The 23,762-nt window shown below is 41.0% G+C and overlaps 2 protein-coding genes across 4 annotated transcripts; one reads left to right on the top strand and one right to left on the bottom strand.

Annotated features, from left to right (window-relative positions):
- The first annotated feature begins 1,238 nt into the window (after positions 1–1,238).
- On the top strand, positions 1,239–5,331 carry LOC101891066 (zinc finger CCCH domain-containing protein 14). Its single transcript, XM_005186153.4, has 6 exons — positions 1,239–1,489; positions 1,609–1,834; positions 1,897–3,726; positions 3,780–4,484; positions 4,553–4,822; positions 4,891–5,331. The coding sequence occupies exons 1-6, from the start codon at positions 1,451–1,453 to the stop codon at positions 5,121–5,123; spliced, it is 3,303 nt and encodes a 1,100-aa protein (XP_005186210.1). The 5' UTR covers positions 1,239–1,450; the 3' UTR covers positions 5,124–5,331.
- LOC101892284 (protein crumbs) lies at positions 5,332–23,658 on the bottom strand. Of its 3 annotated transcripts, none has more exons than XM_020037709.2 (14): positions 22,519–23,658; positions 15,191–15,310; positions 14,904–15,128; positions 13,849–14,841; positions 13,539–13,652; positions 11,375–11,871; positions 10,545–11,089; positions 10,369–10,474; positions 9,329–10,298; positions 9,082–9,264; positions 7,310–9,022; positions 7,091–7,218; positions 6,605–7,024; positions 5,332–6,530 (listed from the first exon to the last, which is right to left on the bottom strand). In XM_020037709.2, the coding sequence occupies exons 1-14, from the start codon at positions 22,871–22,873 to the stop codon at positions 6,303–6,305; spliced, it is 6,597 nt and encodes a 2,198-aa protein (XP_019893268.2). In that variant the 5' UTR covers positions 22,874–23,658; the 3' UTR covers positions 5,332–6,302. The 3 variants fall into 3 exon arrangements, with proteins under 3 accessions (XP_019893268.2, XP_011293645.2, XP_005186217.2); XM_011295343.3 differs by lacking the exon at positions 13,539–13,652 and adding an exon at positions 12,056–12,274; XM_005186160.4 differs by lacking the exon at positions 13,539–13,652.
- Between the last annotated feature and the right edge of the window lie 104 nt (positions 23,659–23,762).

Below are 23,762 nucleotides of genomic sequence, written 5' to 3'. Positions count from 1 at the left end.
CTTATTTGTTTCGTTGGGGACGTCTTTCATTTTTGTTTCCCATGAGCGCATTCGCTCTGTTTTACAACAAAACGACAGTACTCATCTTTTCCACTAAGACTACAACTTCTATTGAATTCCCTCCTATCTGAAATGAGATTGAAATATACCGGATCGGATTTATTATTCACCATTACCTTAAGAATTCGGTCCGGAAATGGGTCCGAAGTTCGCGTTATTTTGCGTTTTAGCAAAAGAAATTTTTCACAAAAATTAAAAAAACTAATTTGTCAACAAATTACAGATTTGAGAAAAGTTTGTGGAACATAAGTGTCTCTCAAGCATTGTTGAAAATTTTTATTTTTATATTATTCCCAAGCTGTATTGTATTTCTGGTATGTTGGGTATCTTTTTGCCTTCACTGTATGTTAGAACAGGACGACTATAGTTCTAAGTTAAACATGTTAACCATTCGATTTGTACATGACCCAGTTATAAGCTCTTCCTTCGAGCGAATTAATATAAAAAACAGCTGTTATTTTATTAGATGAAATGTCAAAATTTCGCCTTGACAAAAATAAATATTTTCGCCTTGACAGAAGAATGTTGCGGCGAATATGTTTGTTGTCAATTTGTTGTATGTATAACATCTATGCTTCATTGTAGAAGAATTTAGGTAGATGCAACAACCCTCGGGAACATTGATATGTATAAATTTTTAAAATGTTATTTTTTTAAATAAGTTAATTTTTATAAGTTTTCTTATGAGACACCAACCGGAGGTTATTATGATCTTGGTTTTGTAAAATAAAAACCGAATATTTTCAAAATTAATGATTAGAAGATGCGTAAATTGCGAGACGCGCATTAAAGCTATTCAACAGTTTTGCCGTGGAATTAAAATATAGAACCGTCTACATCATATTTTTGAAAGAAAATCCAGGTTTTTCATTCATTTTTCTAGGTGTTTAACCATGGTACAATTATTATTTTTCTACCATGGTTTTTAACTGAAAATAGCCACAGGAATGTATTTCTGTAGTTTTACTCCTTATTGTTTTACCTCCTTATTGTACCATGGTTATGATATACATTTTTAAAAATTTTTATAGAATTTTAAATAATTTTTCGTTGGAAATTTTCATTTTAAAAATTGGTTTGACAGTCATTGTCCCATCAGCTTTGCGATGCGACTACCTGTATTCTTCTACCATAGTTTTCAAGTTTGTTTTGGTTGCAGCGAATTCAAATTTAAATGACAGATCGTGTGGTAATCGGCTGAGCAGGAATTTACCAAAAGACCATTTACCAAAAAGAAGAAGAAGACTCTAATAAAGTTTACTTTACTTACTAAATGGAAAATTGGAAATTTGTTTTTTTCGGATAAGAATAATAATATAATAATAACATAACTGTGTGACTGAAAACTTTTTGTAAAAGTTTTTATCTTCTTGCAAAGCAAAGTCCCATCATGGAGAACTACGGCAATGAAATAGGACAGAAAATGAGAGTGAGTAGACCGAATGAAAAAATCAATTTGGACATTCGGAAAAGAAAAAATCAATACTAGAATGCAAGGGTGTTTTACGGATTTCATTAACTTTGCATAATGCTTCTTCCACTTTCAAGAGTGCCGTCAAGGCAAAACTTCAAGAATTGGGCACCGGAGGATCTGCTGGTTACATTGACGATGAATTACCGGATTATGTTATGATTATGGTGGCAAACAAAAGGAGCAAACAACAGATGATATCGGACCTGAACTTATTTTTAGGCAGCCAAACAGAGTTGTTTGTCACCTGGCTCCATGAAGTTCTGCAAAAGCTGCAAGAAGTAACACTGCCGGCCATAAGTGGTGAGCTTAAATGCAGACACCATTCTATTGCAAAACAATTAATTAAAAATTACTTTTCTTAGCCTCTCTATCAAAGAAACGCAAATCGTCTCACAAAGAAGACCCTACAGCAGCAACATCGTCGTCGTCGTCATCTAAAAAGGAAAAGAAGCAAATAAAAAAAGAGAAAAATCCGGTCAAAAGACCCAAGGAATCGGTGGAAAGTCCCGACAAAAATATTAGTGGCAAGACGAGTGGTTCCATTCGGGACATATTCGCCGAAGAGTTGCTGGAAAAGGCCAAGCATGAAATAAGTGCTACAACTGATATTGCACAGAATATTAAAAAACACAAAAACAAATCCGCTTTGGAGGAAGAGGATATCTCTTCTGAAATGCCAAACGAAACGCAGGACTTTGACATACCTACAATCTCAGAAATATCGTCGACAACAGGGGCAACAAATACCAAGACAAATGAAAGGGAAAAGGAGCCGAAAATTATCTCAGGAAATCGAGAAAAAGACTTGGCAGAATTGGCTGAAATTCAGAAAAAGATCTACGCGGCTAAGAAACAACTAAAGCAGATCGGAGAATTGGATGATGATGAGTATGATGAAGACTTTATTACTCTTCGCGATGATGAGAGTCGGGAAACGTTTAGTGAGCCAGCCGATAGTCAAAGAACGCCACCCGCAAACTCACAGCGCTCAAAAGTTAAAAGCCCTATTGTATTTGAAAAAGACGACAAACCGAAAGAAAAAATCTCGGAACGTGACGAAGACAAACGTAGCCGTTTTACACCTCCATTCACAACTTTGACAGCTAGCTCTCGAGGTATTAGCCCGCCCAAGGATGCGGTGTCAGAGAAACCAAAGCGTCCTGTGCACGAACGTCTAGGTCTAAGAAGTCCCGGCACATCATCTAAAGACACATCCCGTGATAGAAGAAGGAATTTGCAAGAGAAAGAAATCTACGTGCCGGCTTTTCGCCGCAAGGAAATGGAAAGAGAAAGAGCACGTGACGTGAATAGGGATCAAAGCCGAGAAAGGCCGTATAGGGGACGAGAAAGGGAACGTGTTTCAGACAGGCGAATGGAAAGGTCAAGAGAAAGCGATGGTAACCAGTCACGAGGGCGCTCACGAGTGCGTAGATCTGTCGAAGACAGAGATAGAAGACGGGGTACACCCGAAAAGCCCGAAATTCGAAGTTCTAGTCAAGTGGGAAAAATAAGCACAACAACGCTCAGCAGCAGTTCCGATCAGAACTCGCCGGATGTTAATTCATCGCGAAATCGCATCGGATCGCGGGTAATAGTAGCTCCTTCGAAGGTTATGGAGCCATCCGACGAGGAAGATCTAACTGATAAACCCGTTAATTCGGTGATAAAAATAAAACCCCGAGCAACGGTGTCGCCCAGCAAACAGGCTCCGAAAAATTTGCTGCTGCGTGCTGTGGCCGAAGCCCAGAAATCCACTATTCTCAAAAGACTAAACACTTCCAAACCAAAAATAATCGCACGTTTGGGTGACAAAGTTGTGCCAGAGCGCAACACCAAACTCTATTCAAAGTCTTTTAGAGATCGTCGAAAGTCTACGGCAAGCGTTGGGGCAATTTTCTCCCGTACGGCCCAGAATCTAATTGTAGAAGTTAATGGAAGATCTAAAGAACGTTACGCCTCTAGTTTGGTTGCAAATGCTGATGAGGAATATATACCGGAGATTGTATCCGATAAGGGCGAATCCGATCCGGATATGGTGTATGTACCACAGTCTATAAAACCGCGCAAGCCTCTCGATGACGAAGAGAATTGGAGCACTGCCGATTCAGATAGCTGTTATGAACACATAGACTTAGTTGAGGGAGAACACCGAACTCCTGACCAAAACACTCAGTTCGTAGTTACGCTGAATGGTAAGCACAATAAATGTATACTTATTTCCTCACCTCACATTTCATATTTACAGAAGAGAATACTTTCCCCAAATTGAAATGCCGTGGCGGTTCGCGATACTCAACATCACCACCGCCACAAGTTACGTCATCATCAAACCATGCCAAAGATCGTGAAAAATACCCAGAGCCAACTTCAACTTCTAACTCCTATTCGACGCGCAAGGCAAGCATAAAGGGCAGAATTTCCAGCAAATCCTCGTCGCACGACAACGAGTCTTCCCCTTTCATCGCAGAGGGCAGCACAACACCTCCTAGGCGTTCCGAATTGATTGAAGTCTATCGAAAACCAAAAGAGGTTAAGAAAATCATAATAAAAAATGACTCTGAAGACGAAGAAATGAGTCCAACAAAGAAACGTACACCCGAACAGGAAAGTAGCAAAAAACGGCCAGCTAAAGACTATGAAAACAAGTCGAATACGCCGCCACCTAAACCAAATCGACAAAAAGAATCTCTAACGCCATCGAAGCGTAAACATGTTCCAATTAAATTTGATTTGGATGCCGACAATAAAGACAAAAAGGAGAAAGAGATCAAGAGGGAAAATAGTCCAATTCCGTCGAAGAAAAGGCGATCTCCATCTCGAGACCGAGACCACAGCAGAGATAGAAGTAGAGATCGCGAACGAGCTGCTTCCCACGAAAGACGCGAAGAGAAAAGGAAAATATCCATACGAAATGCAGAAGCAAAGAAATATGAAAATATACCAAGTTCATGTAAGTAAGCTACATTTACTTAAGAAAATTGATTGTCTTACTTGTTTTCTTCTCTGTCGCAATTTCAGTAAACTCTGTGCCTGTTGATTCGACGGCCTACCGCAATGCCAAGCCCAAAGAAAGGTGCAAATATCATCCCAATTGCACCAAGTCTTTTTGCGAGTTCTATCATCCGACGGCGCCCTGCAAATCGTTCCCGAACTGTAAATACGCCGATAAATGCATGTACTCACATCCGAAATGCAAATACGATCTGGCCTGTGTTAATTTGGATTGTAATTTTTCACACAGTGGACCGCGAAGTTCAAGTCTGCTAGAACCTACAGCTCCACCTCTATGTAAGTCCTACTTCGCAAAAATACCTTAAGGTCGATCTAGTTTACAATGTCCTTACTCTCTTCTGCAGCATCTTCAGTCGTACCGGTGCAAAATTACAAATCGATTTCGTCTGCTGCCGTCACTGGTCCAGTGTCCTCGACTACTTGTAAATTTTTCCCAAATTGCACAAAATCAGCTTGTCCCTTCTATCATCCAAAGCCCTGTCGCTATGGCAAGAACTGTATCAACAAATTGGAGTGTCTGTTCTATCACCACGAAGTACTCAGCAGTAGCAAATTCAAATGGGTGGCATCCAACTAAGTGGGAAAATGGTATCAAAGCAGCCAGCAAGCCAGCTGGCCACAGTAGTAATGTGGTCTCTCTACCCCGATTATGAGGTACAGCAGGAGATTTCACTTATTCGAGATTTATTAAAAAAGGCATACTAAAAAAGACTTAACCGCTCGTTGTTAAGCCATTATCCTTTCATTACAGCCCTTTAATAAGTTTTCGCAATTCACTTCATTAATTTATAAATTAACATTTATGATATAATTTATTCTCAAAATATATTATACAGTCTTCTTACATATAAATGTAATGGTAATAGTAAATAGTAATAATAATACATATACATGCGTTGAATTCATTTAAAAATTAAAAAAAAAAAAAAACAGAGTTGTTCTATTCAAAATGGTATAAAAACATTTTTTGTTATTATAAACAATTCGATACAAGAGTATGGGTTGGGTGGGGAGGCATGAAGTTCAGGGAGGCCTTTTTATAGATTTGATCCATTTAGAGTTTATGGGGTATTCATAAAAAATATTTACATATGTCTGTGTTCTTTCTTACACACCTAATTTCGTCCTATTGCTTTGCAAAATTCTAACAAATGTTTCAATTAAAGCAAGATTTTCGAAATAACTAATTAGACAATAAAACAATGCTTTAGTATTATTCAATTTAAATATAATATGTTGTCAAACGTTCTTTTGTTTTTCTTGTAAGATGCAGTTTCACGTACGAGTATGTATTGCTTTCGATGAGGGAGGCACTTTTATCTATTTATATATTATTTGCAAATATCTTGAAGGGAAGATATAGGAAATATCATTGAATGTGTGCATGTGCATATTCCAAGAGGTGGAAGCCGGAGGGAGAAAAATTAAACAACAACAACAACAACAATTGTTGGCACCTATTATCAATTTCCAATTAAAGACGTTTTCTTTTCATGGTCAAAGAAAGCGATTTAGTCTTCGAGCACATACATACACACGCACACCAAGGCGCAGCGACGTTACGGGGTAAATTTGTTAAAAATAGTTTGTTATTAATCTAAGTGTATATCGTTAGACGTAATTAATAAAATAGTTTATATTTTCTAAAAAAAACGTAAAATGGGCGGAATGTTTGAAGATATTCTTAATATTCGGCGTTCAAAATCTTAACTATCGTAACTAGGAATGAATTGAAATAAATAACGCGTTGGTATGACTAAATGAGCCTTTCTTCAGGTGGTGGTTTCAATACGTTGTCCATTTCCAAACGTGGGTTACAGTACTCCTGGGCACTGGGACTGTAGGTGCCACGGGTGGCTCGCTTGTTGCGGGCCATGACCAGGAAAGTGACCAGCAGTCCGGCGCATACCAGCAGCAACACCACAACCACAGGTATTACAATAATCGCGATATCTGCCGTACTTGGCTCCTCTTTGGCCGTGATCTAAATAGAAACGGAACAGATCGTCAGAATAGGGAATAAGTCATGGGGCTAAAGCGGGCTACGATATAACTTACCAATATTGTGCAATTCTTGCCGGTGTAGCCATCAGTGCAATTGCAATTGTAGTCGGCCTCATCGCCACAAGCTTCTTCGCAAATACCACCGTTCATGCAGAGAGGCACATCACTCTGCTTACATGGATCGGTGAAATTGCAATATGCTCCACAGAACGAGTCCTGACATATGCATTTAAAGGTACCCGGCTGGTTGATGCACCGTCCCAGTCCACCGCAGTACTCCACACTCATGGCACACTCGTCGATGTCGATCTCACAGTTGTCACCCTCGAAGCCGGTGTCGGTACAGTTACACGAGTAACCACCAACCAGATCCGTACAAACGCCATCATTCAGACACGGATTTGAGTCGCACTCATTAATGTCGGTCTCACAGAAGGTACCAGTGTATCCTAAACTGCATTGGCACATTGGAATCTGTGGGATAAATGTAGAGTCTTAATACTGTTTGTTTCGGAATCCATTATGGTTTATCCCGCCTACCTTAGTGTCTGCTATAATGCAGAGGCCCCCATGTTCGCATGGCTTCACCTCACAGAAGGGCGTATCACACAGCGGTCCCTCGTATCCTTGTAGACACGTGCACGTGAAATTATTTCCAGTCTGCGCATCTAGAAGAATTGCGGAGAATTGTGAAGAATTGTCAGATGGCTATTCCATTTCGAAATCAAATCAAAATCAACATTGCCCTTTGATACTTACTGTAGCGATCTTGGCACGTGGACCCATTCTTGCAGGGGAAATTCTCACACGTCACCTGCTTCAGCACATCGCACTGCGCACCCGCATAGTCATCCGTACAGTCGCATTGGAAGTCCGCTATCAAGTCCGTACAGTTGCCGCCATTGTGACATGGCTGCGATGCACACTCGTCGATGTTGTTCTCGCAGAACAGACCGTCGTATCCCGGCAAGCACTTACACACGAAGTGGGCTACCATGTCGATGCAGGTGGAATTATTCTGACACATTGCTGTGGCGCACTCGTCAATATTATTGGAACAGTCGTCACCGTTGTAGCCTGCCTGACAGGTACAAGCATAGTTTTCCGTTGGTGCACTGCAGTAGCCATCGTTTTTGCAGTCGCTCTTGAAACACAAAATACAGCCCTCATCTGGCCGGGTGGAATTCAAACGGAATTGCACATGCGGCTGCACCGAAACATTTTCAGTGCGGGGATACATTTCTTCGTTGGTAAAATAAGGCAGCAGAAGATCTCCCACTCTGGCCTCGCCGAGGCAACCCTTAAACTGAGAGCCCTGCTGCGATGATAGGGTTCCGCGCGACTGGTGGCTTTCGGTTGGCATGCCGCCCAAGTAGACTTGGGCGCCACTCGAAATCAACTCTTCAAATGCATTTATGTCAATGTCGGCCGAGAAAGAGGGCGACGGGTCTACCATACTCTCCCAACCTTTCCAGCCGCCCTCCAATTTGCCATTTTGGGCTCGCAAAAATATACGACTCCATTCGATTCCATCCGAGTTGTCTTTGCTAAATCTCTTCGTATCTCCCAATGGATCTTGATTGAACTTCCATGTGACCGTAACTTGACCCTGGTTGACACCTATTTCAAAGAAACTGTCTTGGTTCTCCAGATAGAGCAAAGTACCTCCTGTCCGAGTCCGGTAGGCTATTTCAATGATGGGCTTCAACTTTGGCTTGGAATCGTCCAACAGTTGTGGTTCTTTGTAGAATGCAAAGGAAAGGGGTGCCTTCTCATTTCCACGGAATGTTATGTTGGTCAAACATTCGTAACCAAAGTCCAGATTTTGACAAACACTGCTGCCGGGGCACGTCACCAGTTGACAGAATTCAATCTCTTGACAATCCTTGCCCTTGTATCCATTTGGGCACTTGCAGATGTAATCGTTCCAGGTGTTGCGGCATTCGGCATTGTGTCTACATGGATTCTTGCGACATAAGTCATCGGACACCTCTCCCTTCAACACGGAGGAGCGGTCGATTGTAATGGTGCCGAACGAAGGTGGCAAAGCCAAATCCTCCTCCTGCAGCGGATAGAGTTCGACAATCATGGTGTACGAGCCGTTGCTTACTTTAACATCCTGGATGATGCCCTTGAAGTAATCCTCGGGCTTGACGGTTGCGTATTCCGTTCCCACCTCAACACCGGGCACCACGGCTGTTTCTTGGGCGCCAGTGGTGGGCGGCGGACCACCCAAATAAAGCACCTGTGCGTCCAGCAAGCCCGTCGATGACAGTGTCTTGCGGAAGTACTCGGTGCCATTGAGTTTGACCTGGACCAACGTTTGATTCCGCACCACCTCTATGAGGTGATTGTAGCCATTGTCCAGTTTGTTTCCTCCAACGGTGTATGCTTCAGGGGTGCCATTGAACTGCATGCGCACCAACAGTTCGCCACCTTGCAGTTTAGCTGCTACGTATGAGTTGCCGGTATCTGCAAGGAGATGTATTGAGTAATGAACTTCATACTTCTTTGTTTACTTCAGGACTTACCCACTCCCCTGGTTTTGCGAGGATCACTGCCCAAATAGAACACCTGACCAGTTGGTTGTCGCGTGCGTATAAACATGGAAATATCCAGAACCGAGCGTATAGCTCGACGTGCCACGTCATTGGTATCCACAATTACAGCCGAGTGGGTGGTGTTCTCATGCCCAAACGTGGCGGCCGTTATATCTAAACGAAAAGGTGTTTGGTTAGGGGAGAGGTGCAACCATTAGTCCATTTACCATTTACTTACTGTATTTACAGGTGTAGCCAAAGTGCGGCCGTTGACATGTGCAGGAGAAGGTGTGCCACAGATCCGTACACCGTCCGTTGGAATGACAAGGATTCGGATTGCACTGCTCCGTTCGACGACAGCCGCTCTCAATCTTTGTCAGTTTGGTGTTATTGTCCAGGACCTTTTCATCGGGGAAAATCCATTTGCCGTTGACAACAATGTCCTGCATACAGCCCACAAAGCTCGAGGGACGGTGTGTCAAGTGCCTCAAATACGACTTCAAATTCGGAATGGTGCCGCCCAGGTATGTCAGGGGGAACGAGGGCTGCTGGCTGCCATTGGAAGTTTCATAAGAGCCCACGGGAAATATCGCCTGTTCGTCATTGGCCGACAGAACCAAGTGGGAGGTGTTGATGGACACGAACACCTTGTGCCAGTTACTGTCATTCAAGTTGGAGCCAATGAATACGCCTTCCCACTTGTTCAGCAATGACGAGTGCAGATTCAAACGTCCATTTATCAACTCCAAAATATAGCTGACGGGTTCATTTTGTCCTCCCGAAGTACCGAAGGCCAGTACCCCATTGGGCAATGTGGTACGGAACTGCAGATTTATATCATAGCCCTCTTCGCGTTGCGTTTTAACTGCGATCAAGCTGCTGACCACCATGGAAATGGTTGTCGTCTTCTCACAGGTGTCGCCCTGAAAGCCGTGCTGGCACGAGCAGTTGAACAGATGATCCGTTTCGTTGACCAGATACGGCTTACAGATGCCCCCATTAAGGCAGGGAGCACTCAAGCAGCCAATCAGGGGTACCGAACAATTTTTGCCGCCATACATGGCGTCACAGTCGCATTCGTAGTCATTCGTTTGGTCGATGCATGTGCCATGATCCCCGCATGGGTTGTAACGCTCGCACTCGTCGATATTGACCTCACAGTAGGTGCCCTCAAAGCCAGGATCGCATTCACAGGTGTAGGTGCCAATCTAGAAAACAATAGAAAAGAAACGTTAGGTTTTCTTTGCCGCCTTTAGGTTGGTCACTCGTCAAACTTACGCCATCGTTGCAGGTGCCGTGTTTACTGCAAGGATTGCTTTCGCATTCGTTGATGTTTATCTCACAGTTCTTGCCCATGATGCCAGGCACACAGACGCACTCGTAGCTGAAAAGGGAAGAGGCAAATGCGATTAGGTCAATTCTCTTGGCGAACTGGAATTTGCTAATTTACTCACCCACTGGCGTTTTGGAAACTGAATTGCTGGCTGAAAATGCTCGGCAGATCCATGGTCTGGCTCAGAGCATACAACGTCAGATTGGACCGTTCCAGACACGTGCCACTGTACTGGCAGGGATTGCTTTCGCATTCGTTAATGTCGAACTCACAGTTCTTGCCGCGAAAACCGTCGTGGCACTTGCAGGAATAGTTATTCACCTCATCGATGCACTCGGCACCGTTCACGCACTGGTTGGTGGCACACTCGTCAATGTTCATTTCGCAGAAGCGTCCCTCGTAGCCCGTCGAACTGCAGTTGCAGTGGAATCCGCCCAGCTCATCGATGCACACGCCGTTGTGTTGACACGGTCCCGACACACAATCGTCAATGTCGATCTCACAGAAACGCCCCGTCATGCCCGGAATGCAGGAGCAGGTGAAATTGTTGATCAGGTCGAGGCATGTTGAGCCAATCGAGCAAGGGTTGCTGGCACACTCGTCTATGTTGGTCTCGCAATTGAGACCCATGTATCCGGGCGGACAAACACATTCATACGCATTGATCTGGAGAGGAAAAATTAAAATGGTGAATCTCCGAAGTTGAAGGCACGCAACAATCTCTCAAACCCGTACTGGGTCGTGGCATTAACTACATGACAAATGGTCGGGGCATAGCATTCTTCTACGGGGGAAGCAGGTATTGTGGGGGAGACCCCCACTACTTAACTTACTTGTCTCAAAATCCGATGCTTTCCGTATTTAAAGAAGAACAGCTATTATGGTTTAGTAATGCATTCCTGTTTAGTTGCAACCCGCCCCAACTAACATACCCATGTCGAAACAACTTACCTTGTTGTGACAGGTGGCCCCGTTCTGACAGGGGTGGCTGAGGCACTCGTCCACATCGGAGTCGCAATGGATGCCCGTAAAGCCGGGTGTACAGTAGCATTTGTAGGAGCCCTCTTCGTTTTTGCAAATGCCATTGCCGCATATCTTCGGGGATATGGAACACTCATCCACATCCTTGACGCAATTGCGTCCGGTCCAGCCAGCAGGACACTTGCACTCATAGTCGCCATTGGGCAGGTCGGAGCAGACGCCGCCATTGCGGCAGGGCTGGGAGGCACACTGTGTGCATATTTTGTTCTCGGGACAAATGCATTTGTTCTGCGAGCACACCATGGGATCCTGGCAGTTGGCCAATGTGCAGGTCTCCATTTTCTCACACCGGTCTCCTGAGTAGCCGGTGGGACAGTAGCAGTGGGTGCCATTCAATGAACAAGTACCCCCATTGAGGCACTTGCATCCAACGGTTACAGCCGCGGGAGGTAATTCACAATTGAAACCTGTTGAGGGAAAAGAAAAGCAACAAAGTTTAGTGAGATTTGCAGCAAAAACTCTAGAGCGGAGGTTGTGTCAAATGGCGAAACATCTAGCTTCGACCAGTGTATCCTCCAAGAGCTAAAGTGTGTTGTCTTGGTGCCGTGAATACAAATTCTAAGTGCTACTGATATACTGGTAGGTTCAAACCTTTGAATCCACTGGCACAGATACAAGTGTAGTTCGTGGCGGAACCTTGGCAAGTACCGCCATTCAGGCACTTGTCAGAGGAGCATGCATTCAACTGTGCCGATCTGGGTAGCTGTTGATTATTAGCTAGGGAAGAAGAGGACGTGCTACTACTCGCTGCCAGCGGCGGAGCAGCCACAACTGCACTGGTGTCTACGGGGACGCAGTGACCAATGGGCCCTATGTAAAAGCGAATGGATAGCATTAACACCAACAGCGCCATCAACATCGTCGTCATTTGCGATCACCGTCCGCACCAACAGTGGGGTAGGGTTACAAGGACATGAGTGATTCAAAAATGTCAAAATTTTTCAAATTAGATTTCAAATTCAAGCCATAAAAGGAGTGGGTGTGTATGAGGAAGCCTAAGCAGGACAACAACAACTTGCATGAACATAGATAAACATGGAGATGATTGCTACAGATGTGTGCTTGGTACAAGGTGAACGGTGTCACGTGAACACGGACACGCGTTTGTATGCATTCTGAATTCAATGAGACAATGTGCTAGGTATTGGTGTGACGAATTTTGATCTTAAAACAGCAATTTTTTTTTATTCAAGGCGGCCAGGCCATTGGATATAATAAGCGAGTGGGCCATAGCGTATACTTACTATTGAATACTAAATAATATTACTCATACGTTCATAATACGGTACTAATGGCAGTTTGTAGAGGAGAGTAAGAGAGTGAGAGTGCGGTGGAAGAATAATAAATATAATTTTCTTCATTATTCACCCCACCTCCCTTACATTCTCTGGTTTGGTTTTACCATAGACAAATTAGGTATAGACTAAAAAGTTGTCTCATCTGTGCTCTCTGAAAAAAGTGCTTCAATAGATGTCGTTCATGCTGTGAGAGAGGTTCAGTAGACTCACTCAATTCTCTCAAAATACAAAATATTGAATATTTTGTTGATTCTTTATTATTTATCGATTAAAAACGAAACAGTGACTTTGTTTAATTTTACATTATCCAAATATGTCCTGAAATATAAAAATATAGAACTTAAATAGCAGAAAAATGAATAAATTGTTTTCGAAGTCGAGTGACTTCACTAGCCCTGAGTGACTTGACTGGCGGAAGGGGAAATTTTAAAACTTTTTAGTCTACACCTTTATTTGTCTATGGTTTTACTCCTATTTTTGTGTAACTCAGAGGCCAGACATTGCAAGTTAAATATCATAAGAGAAGGAAGATGTAAAAAAGTGCGACCCTTCTCTCATCTTCTTCACAAAGAAACTTGCAATGACTGACCTTCTACAAGTGAAATATTCCAAATTAATTGTTTTTGATCGCCAATACATATTCTTCTCATAGTCGTTGGGGATACTAAAAATAAACTATGTGGAGCTGCAACATTCAACTAGCTTATCGAAAAGCGAAATGCTATTCTGAAAATTTGCTGTCTACACATAAGATTTGTCAATAACTTTCGACATACTCAATTTGAGCTCACATCTCTTCTTCTTCAGCCACTCTGGTGGGATGTAGCGTTTACTCTTGCCACTGTCTTCGCAGGGCGTTTGACTTTCATGTGCAGCATTTGTATCGGAAGCTTTTGTAGTTTGACACGTTTTTTTTTTTTTTTTTGTTGCGGCGAAAAGACAATGAGAATATGAAACGAATTATTGAATTGAATACATATGCATATCTGTATATGTTTGTATGTATGTAGTGTGTGAACTATGGACTAGGACCCGCAACCCACATCAATGATCGGATGCCATGTGCGATAGCTGTGGTACACTCACCTGTGGTTCCTGGCTTGCAGATACATTTCCCAGCTACACATTCAGAGTCAATTGGACATTGGGGACAGGGTGGAGGGCCTTGCTGGCACAGCTCTCCCGAGTAACCGGGTAAACACATACACTGGAATCCAATGGCTTTGTCAACACATGTTCCACCATTGAGACATTGCTGGGTTTGACAGCTGATGGGTTTCTCGCACAAGTCACCACCCCAACCATCCAGGCACTGGCAGATATACCAGCCGTTCGTGTCAAAGCATTTGCCACCATTCCGACAGGGTTTCATTTCGCATTCGTCAATGTTCGTTTGGCACAGCGGTCCCACGAAGCCGGTATTTGAACAGTCACACACGAATCCATTCACCTTATCCACGCACTTGCCGTTGTTTTGGCACGGCTGCGACGCACAGTCGTCCATGTCGATCTCACAGTGACTGCCCGCATAGCCCTTGGGACATTCGCATTCGATGGCATTACTTCCGGGAGCAACGACACAGGCGCCATTGTTCAAACAAGGATTTATTTGGCACAAGGGATTGATGTTGATCTCAGTCTCACAATGTTTGCCGGTGTGGTTGGGAGGACAAATGCATTGGTAGTCGCCTCGGCTGTCTTCGAAGCAGGTGCCGCCATTTGAGCAGGGATTTCGATCGCACGGTGAGCCATTGTCCATTTGACAGTTTTTGCCCGAGTATCTGGCAGTGCAGCGGCACTCATAGCCATCGGCATGCGATATGCACAGACCGTAGCCCATGCAGGGATCGTTGGCACAAAAGTCCTGATTTCTCAGAGGAACATCATGATCCGAACAAGGTCCACTGCCCAGTGGGCAGGCTCCAAATACGGCATTCTGCACAGTCATTGAATCATTGATGAACTGCAGTCCCGGTCCATCCTGTAAGCAGCCCGTAAAGGAATTACCCAAAATCAGAATGGCTGCCTCATTGCCGATGTCCTGGTTGGTCAGAAACTGACTATTGTATGTGGAGTTGGCTGCAAAAGAAACAGAAAATAAATATCTCCATTTGGGGAACATCGTATCGTTCCACACTCACCGAACACCCTTGATTCGCGGTCAATGAACAACAGCAGATTGCCGTATTCATACTTGAACTGAATCGTGTGCCACTTATTGTCCAACAGATGGTAGGAATACTTGACGTCCACCCGATTGTTGGGCCCTATCACTGCCGGCCCCGCCAACGAGATTTGCAAAAAGTCATTTATCACCGAGATGACTATTGAGTTTTTGTTGTACTGCTGAGCCAGAATCTCGCCACCTGAAATTCGAAACCAATTCAGTATTAATTTAGTAAACCCCTCACCGACGACTTCAACTCACCTCTGCACGAACGAAAACTGATTGCCGAATGATCCCAGATTGGCATGGGCGACAACAAACGCAGATAAGCCGATCCATTGAAATAGGCTTCCCTGGAAGCGCCCGCAACAAATGTTGATTCTGTAAATGGAGGGGAAAACTGAATGAATGAGAATCAAAGCACACACAAACACGAACACAAAACTAGAACTAAAGGTTGGGAAAGAACACGCTGACCTTAGGCTTCTTCGGGCGACCATTGCTGCTGTTCAGTCGTTTGTTGGACACAAAGCAAAGCAAAGCAATGCAAAACAAAAAACGCGTTACAAATGCTTTTACCAGGTCAAAAGTGGAAGCCCATAAGAACTTCCTCATTTAAACGGAATGGCAAATGGCACTGCCAAGCACAGACACACACACACGCTCACTCACATCTTTGGCATTTGTGGCCAACAATAGAAGAGACCGTCGAACATTAGAAGCGTTAATGTAGTGATTCCCTAAGTACTTTAGACCGACTCGATGTCCAAGTAATGTGGCAGCATAATTACACATGTGCCAACACACACACACATACATACATACATATGTATTCTTTCTGTACCACAAACAACATGACATCCGAATGAATGTTGTTGCTTTTGAGGTCATCGATCAGTGGCACTGTAGAACTTTTTGTTTCTTTTCTTTTTAAATTCCTACTACCTTGGTGCACTTTCTGGCCTTTCCGCAGATGCGAAGGGGTTGCATGTAATTTGTTATTTTGTTTATGACACTCGGACTTCTTGTGGCGCTACAATGCATAGCACGGTGCTATAACAGGGTTTGCCGTGTGAAAGCCTATGGTCGAAGATAAGATTTTTGATTTTGATCATTGAGGTCCACAAAAAGTGATTCCGTAGTGGGGTGATTGTGGGAATTGAGTAAGCAGTGATGCTACACCCACATATGTTCCGTTAAGAGGTATTTCCACCACTTGCTGTAGGGTATTCAGCATTTCACCTTTGGCTAAATTGCCGTTTAATGTTGACTTCGTTGTTGGTGTCGGACATTTGTTTCTTTATTTAACTAATAATGATTTATCTAATAGCCCATGCCAGCAGTAACGAGACATAAGCTTTCGTTTTTTTCTCTTCCTTTTGTTTTTTGGGCATTACAAATGCACCTTGTGTTTCCCCCCTCTCCTATGTAGAAACGTACAAACACATGTACATATTTACACGTTCCACAAGTGCTAATATTTGTTTGTTCTACTTCGCTAAAAGTGCCCATTAAACAAAGATTTTGTGTAAAATCTAAAGCACTTAACACATAAAATGGGGCTGATTTGGGGCAAGCGAACAATGCGTATGTGGTAGGTAAGAATTTGGCAGATGTTTGCATCGTTTGCTTTATCCTGAACAGATTCCATACATTTGTAAGTAAGGGAACACACCTATTGTGCCTTTTGTAATTGCATTCGGCCATTTGAAAATATTTTTGGAAAAGAAAAACTCCAAACAATTCCAGTCGATTGACTGATCCAAATACTTCTTCACACATGGCCAACATTACATTACATTCGTGCAAGCCAAGCAACGTGGCCTCTGAATCGAATGCAACATCACAGCTCCGCAGCGAAAGGAGCATTTTTGGCGTTGCATGGTTTTAACTTCAGCAGTTTATTATTGTTTTTATCGCTTACTGTTGTAGCTTTTTTTTTTCTTTATTTTTTGTTAAAATAACGATATTCACCCACAGATACATTTATCCATTTTGAGCTGCTATCTTTGAAATGTATTTTTGCTGGCAAAGACATTCAAATGAAATGCAGATAATTTATTTTAACGATTGAATAAGAGAAACTCCATTGAAGAGGGACTTTTCATTTTAATCTACTCAAATAAATCGAGGCCAATGCTCCTGAAAACTCGACGTTCATCATTTCATCGAGGTAAATATAAATAACGGGCGATTTCATTTTCAATTGTTCAATTTCAAATCAAAATTGGAACTTGTACAGTACGGTACTATGTAATATATTTTGAAAGGATTACTAAACGTGTAATACGAAATTCCAAAATGCCCACCATCTCTGGCATATGTTAGTAGTTCCATGCCAATTTTTCATGTCCCATCATCAGCTGTTTAATCGGTTATTATCTAAATGCAAGGAAACTTGGAAAATTGGAATGAGGCCAAATGTAAAACATGTAAATGGAGAGCCCATAGAATCCGTACTTTTGGAAAATAGGTCCCAAATGCTCTAACCATAAAATTGAAAAATAAATACATAGAACCACGATTTCATTCAAAACTTTTTACTTTAAAAGAGACTCAAAGCATACAAAAACCTATCGAATAAGTCTCAAAGTATTATATCCTTTTCAAGTATAATTAAAATACCTATTATCAAAAATACGAATATCGCTGCAGATAGTCTTCTACTGATTTCAAATCTTGGAAACACCAGCACATGTTGTGTCCATTAAGGTTTTAGAATATAATATTACAGCAAACTTGGCAGATGCCGTTGTGAAACTAAGTTAAAAACATGGATCAATATCAAATATTTTTTCTTGAGGTCAATTGTCATCTAATAACACAACAAAGAAAACTTTGATATAGAAATATCGAAATATGAATGCAATAATAGAAATTAGACCCCTATTATATGTTCCTCATGTAGAGATTATGTTCCCTCAGAACTGAGAGACTACATAGGAAAATCAAGAGAAATTTCTACTGATTTGGTTCGAAAATGGGTCTGAAGCCTACAAAATACCATAACTTGGGAGGGATGTTATATGCGGTCATTATTGTTATAGGAGAACCATATTAAGCTTTGTTGCTAGGACAGAACATGACTACCACTCTAAATGTCAAAATTGCAGTTGACTTGTTTGGAAATTAATGGATAGTCAATTAATGATAACTACCAAGGCATATAAAGGTGGGTCAGTAAGCCAACCTGACTAACAAGTTTTCTGTGCAAAACATAATTAGGTGTTTCTGGTTACTCTAAAATTGGTAACAATTGTTGTAAATTGCTACTGAAAGTCGTCTGTTAACACGATAGATCTGCAAAAGAGGGCGATTTGAGAGAACAATTTTGACAGTTATTTCATTGAGAGTTTGCAAATTCTTGCTGGACAATTTTTTTCTTGCAATCACTTGCAACTTTTCTTCTCTTTACGGTCATTTATATTTGAACAAGCAATTTAAAAACATGTTTATTTTGGAAACCGACAGCTTAATTGTTCTGTTATTTTTTCGTCTCATTTTTAATTTCTGAATAATCCCTGTTTATGACACAAGGATTCCGTCTGTTTACTTTTCACAGTTTTCTTGCAAAAGAGAATAAAACTACCTTACTCTCTCAGAAAGAAGTTGAAAGAAAAGTTAACAGACACACCTATTGTTGTTTGAAATTCAAAGAAAGTCAAGCCATAAAAACTTTTAAGTTTATTGTTAAAATTAGTTTTCTTGGCCTTCATAACTAAAATTGTAAAAGATGGAATAAAATCTATCTAAAATATAGATTACAATGTAGGTATTTGAATATTTCCCCAAAAATGTTCACTCAAATGTGTTATTTGTAAAGAGTCTGATGACCGAGTCATCATTTTTGTGACAACTGGTCCCCTTACCGATAAAAATGCTTGGGGACCACATTTACATTATAGATAATATGGGATATCACATCTATTACCTATTGTACATAATAATGTATGGTTGGTTATACATGAAAGTAAATGTCATGCCATGTCAATTTTATTTATTTATTGTTTATCTCACACGTGTATGTCCATCATTCAAATCTCAGGGATAAAAGAAAGAGAAAATCCATTTATAAAATTGGTACCTATTGACAATAAAAATTTTGCTTTGTGTCGTCCCTAAATTTCAATTGAAATTTCATATGTCCCCTTCTTCTCTACCTTAGCTTATCTCTTATTTAGAAAACTATAACAATTTTCTTTGTATTCCTTCTTATAAGATTTTTCAATCGTGGCATTGATAAGAAGGGAAAATTTTTATATCAATTAAAGGGGGAATCAATCAAAGAGAACAATTTAAAAGTTTGGAGTTATACAATAATAATCAGATGCCGATGCTTTTTTTGTTTGTCCATACCTGCTTCAAACCCTCCCCCATACCCACACGTTAGCATGCTCAGCCATTTGTCTGCCTTTATTGGAACATGAGATGAGATTTAACCGTACTTCTGACATCTTTCAGATTTCATTTTTTCGGTTATTATCTTTCCCGTGAGACGTGAGAATGACTGCAAGTACCTACAAACATACATACACGTATAGTGTTAACAAACTGAGTTATTTGTTGTTTCTTTGTGTGTGTGTGTGCGTGTATATCAAACACTACTACATTGCCGTGAACATCTGCGTTGGATGTTCTGACCGAATTTCAGTGGAGAGAAGTGATGGTGGTGGTGATGATCGGTGTGCACCAGAACAAAACAACAAATGGGAAACTTATAAACCTGTTTCCGCATTCTACCGTAAATACCTATGTCTGTCGGACTTTGTTTTATGTTACTTTTGCTAGTTCAAGTCGCATTGGCTTTATGGCGGGCACTCACGCTTCAATACATTTTGTGAACAAAAGGGCCTCTTCTTTAATGTAGATAACTAAATTCTGAATAACATCAAAAGCACCACCACCACTAACAACAACAACAACAGTCATGAATGTTAAGGTAAACACTAAAGTTCCCTTTATTATGTTAAAACGTAAAAGATCAGTTCAGTAACCTAACCTTAGGAAAAAAGGGCGGTAACATGGCGGCAGAAAAAAAAAACAAAAACAAAACAAAAAACACAGACGGTGCATTCCAAAACAGTCGATAACAAAAAAAAATAACAAAGCTTGTCATAGACATTAAGTTTGGCTTTGATGACGCATAGTTGTACTCTCATACACACACAGTCACACTGCTAGATGCCAAAATTCTCGTAACAAAATAATATTCTACTCTATTGTTTATCTCTCCCTCTCATTCAATGGGGAATGGTATTTGCCCGTGGTCTCACACACACACACACACACACACACTATATGGGTACTACGTAATTATTTCATTAATAATACTGGCTATAAACAATCAATAATTCGAGGTCCCATAAAAATGCTGCGATCGATATGAGTGCCGAGCGAAACCAACGGTAAATATAAATGTTTCAATGCAGCCACAATAAAACCTACGCCTAAGGTTGAGTATTAGGTTTTCATTTTACAAACACACCAAGCATGTCACACATGGTGCGAATGTACAAGGTGGTAGGTACGGTTGCCGGCTATTCGACTGGCATGTAAATCACAGTCATATAAATATGTTCAAATTTTACTACAAATAACAATTGGTTAGTTGGACGCCTTAACTAACCATGGTCATCGCTATTCTTCTCACCTCCGCCACCCCCTATGATTGTTTTTTTTTTCCAAGGGGTGTGTTGCTTTAAAATTCAATGGGTCTTTCGGTGCTCATCATCGCTCATTCGTAGTTATATCGAAATGAACGTGGTGCTTAAAAAACTCTTGGCTTTAAAGATAAAATTTTAAAAGCAAAAACATTTTATCTACCTATCTCTATAATATTCTCATGCATATTAAAGTAGGTTTTTATGGAAGGGGAATTTCGACTGGATATTATTCTAAACTTACTGGAGGCTATAATAAAATGGGAACTGTTTTAATGCAGATTCTATATTCCACACGAAGTTAGATTTCACAGAGTAGAGAGAGGAAGAGACAGAGAGAAAGCGCAATTTTAAGCATTTAAACCATTGTCCGAGTTTTGTAAAAACGGAGTCCGTGAGAAATCGATATTTTATTTTAAATACTTAGATTTCCACAGACTGAGATTTAGTAACGGACACTTATGAAATCGTCATAAGACCGACCGATCGATGCAGACCTTGTCAAAATGTTAGTGAAAAATCAAAAAAAAAAAATGGAATAGAAGGGTTGTTTTTAAATTATTTTAATATAAAAGGAAACAGTCCGCATGGCAATTAAAACTCAGATGTTGTGGCGAGCCAGATGATTTTTATTTTTTTATCCTTTTAAAATAAAAACCCATTATTTTAACATCAAATAATTAAGACACCAAAAGGAAGGGCTAAATCGGTCCACATTTATGTATAGCCCGTATAAACGGTATCTCCGGATTTTCGATATTTCAACAGTTTTGAATGCAATTTCCAACCAAATAAGATGTGAATTGACATTCTGGATTCTATCTAACAAATCCCCACATAACGGAACTTCCAAATGTTTAAGGTTTAAAAGTAAGCCGATTTGGCTATAACTTAAGATCGCCAAAATGAACTTAACGTCGTTTATAATCGTCTAAAGTTCATGTTACAATTAATTTATTATTGAAATTAACAACCTACACCGTCATAAAACATTGCTTTCTGGATATACCTTAAACATTATTCAAAATCGAACCGCCATATCGTTCTGGCAAATTCATCAAAAAAGCACGAAATCGTTAATCGTTTAACTATTTCCTATGAAGTATTGAAATTCTTTGAATTCCTAATGAACAATCCTCATAAAATGGGAAATATTAGCACGTAGGTAAGCCGCCGCCACATTAACTTTTCAACACCTTGTCAGCTATGTGTAGTTGTAAAATTTATGGAAATCCCCGATAGAGTGTCCTGTTGGAAACAGGTAGCTGCTCTACGTGCACATGTGTGCCTGGGTATTAATGATAGCTAACACTGTTGTTGCTAGGACGGAGATTCTGCTAATCACCATAATGCGTAATTAGTCATAGTTTATTGACTTGTCAAAATAAAGGGATATTTTTAGTTGGAATCCATGTCTCGATTTTTAAATATTTTAATTAGTACAAATTGAAAACTATATATCGAACACAGATAACTAGGAAGAATTTTCCAAACTTTCAAGAACTGCCATTGATCAGAAATTTTTACTTAATAGTAGGGTTAATATTGGAAAATATATATCAAGTCCCCGGAAAGTCGAGTTGGTAGAGCAAGGCAACAGTTAAGTTACTGAGATTTTGGGAATTCTTGCTGGTAATTTTGCTTCTCTCTGTCAGATAACTATAAGCCTATACCACACATAAACATTGAATTTTGAAGTCTAAGAATTCTCAAGGCTTCAAAAATGTAACGCCTAAATTTGGTGAAACTACTTTTTCTTGTCCGCTTTTACTTAATTATCTCAGCAGAAGTTACAGAGTTAGTTACGACATTGAAGAAGTTGTCCTATTGCCTTGGCTGGCTATACCACCCTCGATTGTTATGATTTTTCCCAAAGATTTGTGATTAGCCATAGACATCTGTGAATGTGTTATCCCAACCAACACTTACCTGTAGAGAGCAGGAAAATTAGAAAACAGCAAAACCACTGCAATGTGATAGCCGCAGTGGGCCGAAGCGATCTTGTACTGTGGTTATTGTTTTTGTTGTGATCGATGTCGTTGAGGGAGATAATTGTTGGTGACGCATTCCTTCTTGTCACCGTCGAAGCTGTGGACATGGTTGAATTGAAAGTACTTGGTACTTGTGTTCCTGCTGCTAATGTTGTTGCTGTTGTGTGTTTTGTTATTGCTGTTCTTCGCTTTCGACGTGATTGATTTGTTGTATGACTGTGCTGCTGTTGGTGTTGGCGTTGATATTTGGCCAATGGAGAGGACGATGGCGGTGTTATTAATAATGACGACATTTTTAAGTTTTGGTTATTTTCACCGATGTCAAATGTTTGGATCTCCCATTCATCGGGAAAGCGAAATGTATCTGATATGACAACAGTTGTTTTCAATTTGACAGTTTCAACAGTTTGTTTGCATCTAATTATGCACCAATGCAGGCACACACAAACACACACACACACTTAGATCTTCAGCGGTATGGGTGCCAAGAGTATCTATGTGAATCGGCTAGATTCTCAGCACTTACGGGCTAACAACGGTGGCTAGCAGAAAAAATACACTTTCTCATCTAGAACTGGTTATCTACAACACTCGTAGGGCAAAGACGTCGCTGCTGGTGTTAGTGGTTACGCGCCAGTGTATTGGTGAATATGTGAGGTTTTTGGTCGTCGTCGTTGTTGTTGTTTGCTTTGTGCTGTTACCACTTTTTTTGTTTTACTTAACTTTCATTCATCTGAACATTAATATTTTTCTTAATTTTTTCTTACGGCGAGAGAGGCTGATTTGCATAATCAGTCGCTTAAATGAAACACGAAAACACTAAATAGTTTTTAAATCACTTGCGTATTTGTGGAATTTCGATTTTCCAGGAATTTATTTTGCTTTTATTGAATTTACAAGAAACAAAAAACAACAGCACGATTTTGAGGATTTCCGATTTCACGGTTGAATTTCCGTCTCACTTGCTCTTGCACAAATCACATGCAGCCATCTCTTGTGGCTTTTTGTATTTTTGAACGATGCACAAGTCCCGGTCGGCCAACACTTAACTCTAAACTAAGCAACGATTACGCTCGAGAACAGATAATAAACTGATTTTGCTGGCCAGCGTTAAGTACGCTAACACTTAGCGCTAGTGCTTGCAGGTCTTGCTTACTCACCAACACACACACACAACCGTGC

Source organism: Musca domestica, unplaced genomic scaffold, assembly GCF_030504385.1.
Source record: "Musca domestica strain aabys unplaced genomic scaffold, Musca_domestica.polishedcontigs.V.1.1 12, whole genome shotgun sequence".
Taxonomy (NCBI): domain Eukaryota; kingdom Metazoa; phylum Arthropoda; class Insecta; order Diptera; family Muscidae; genus Musca; species Musca domestica.
The sequence above is the reverse complement of the archived record's forward strand: the minus strand, read 5'-3'. Positions and strand labels throughout refer to the sequence as shown.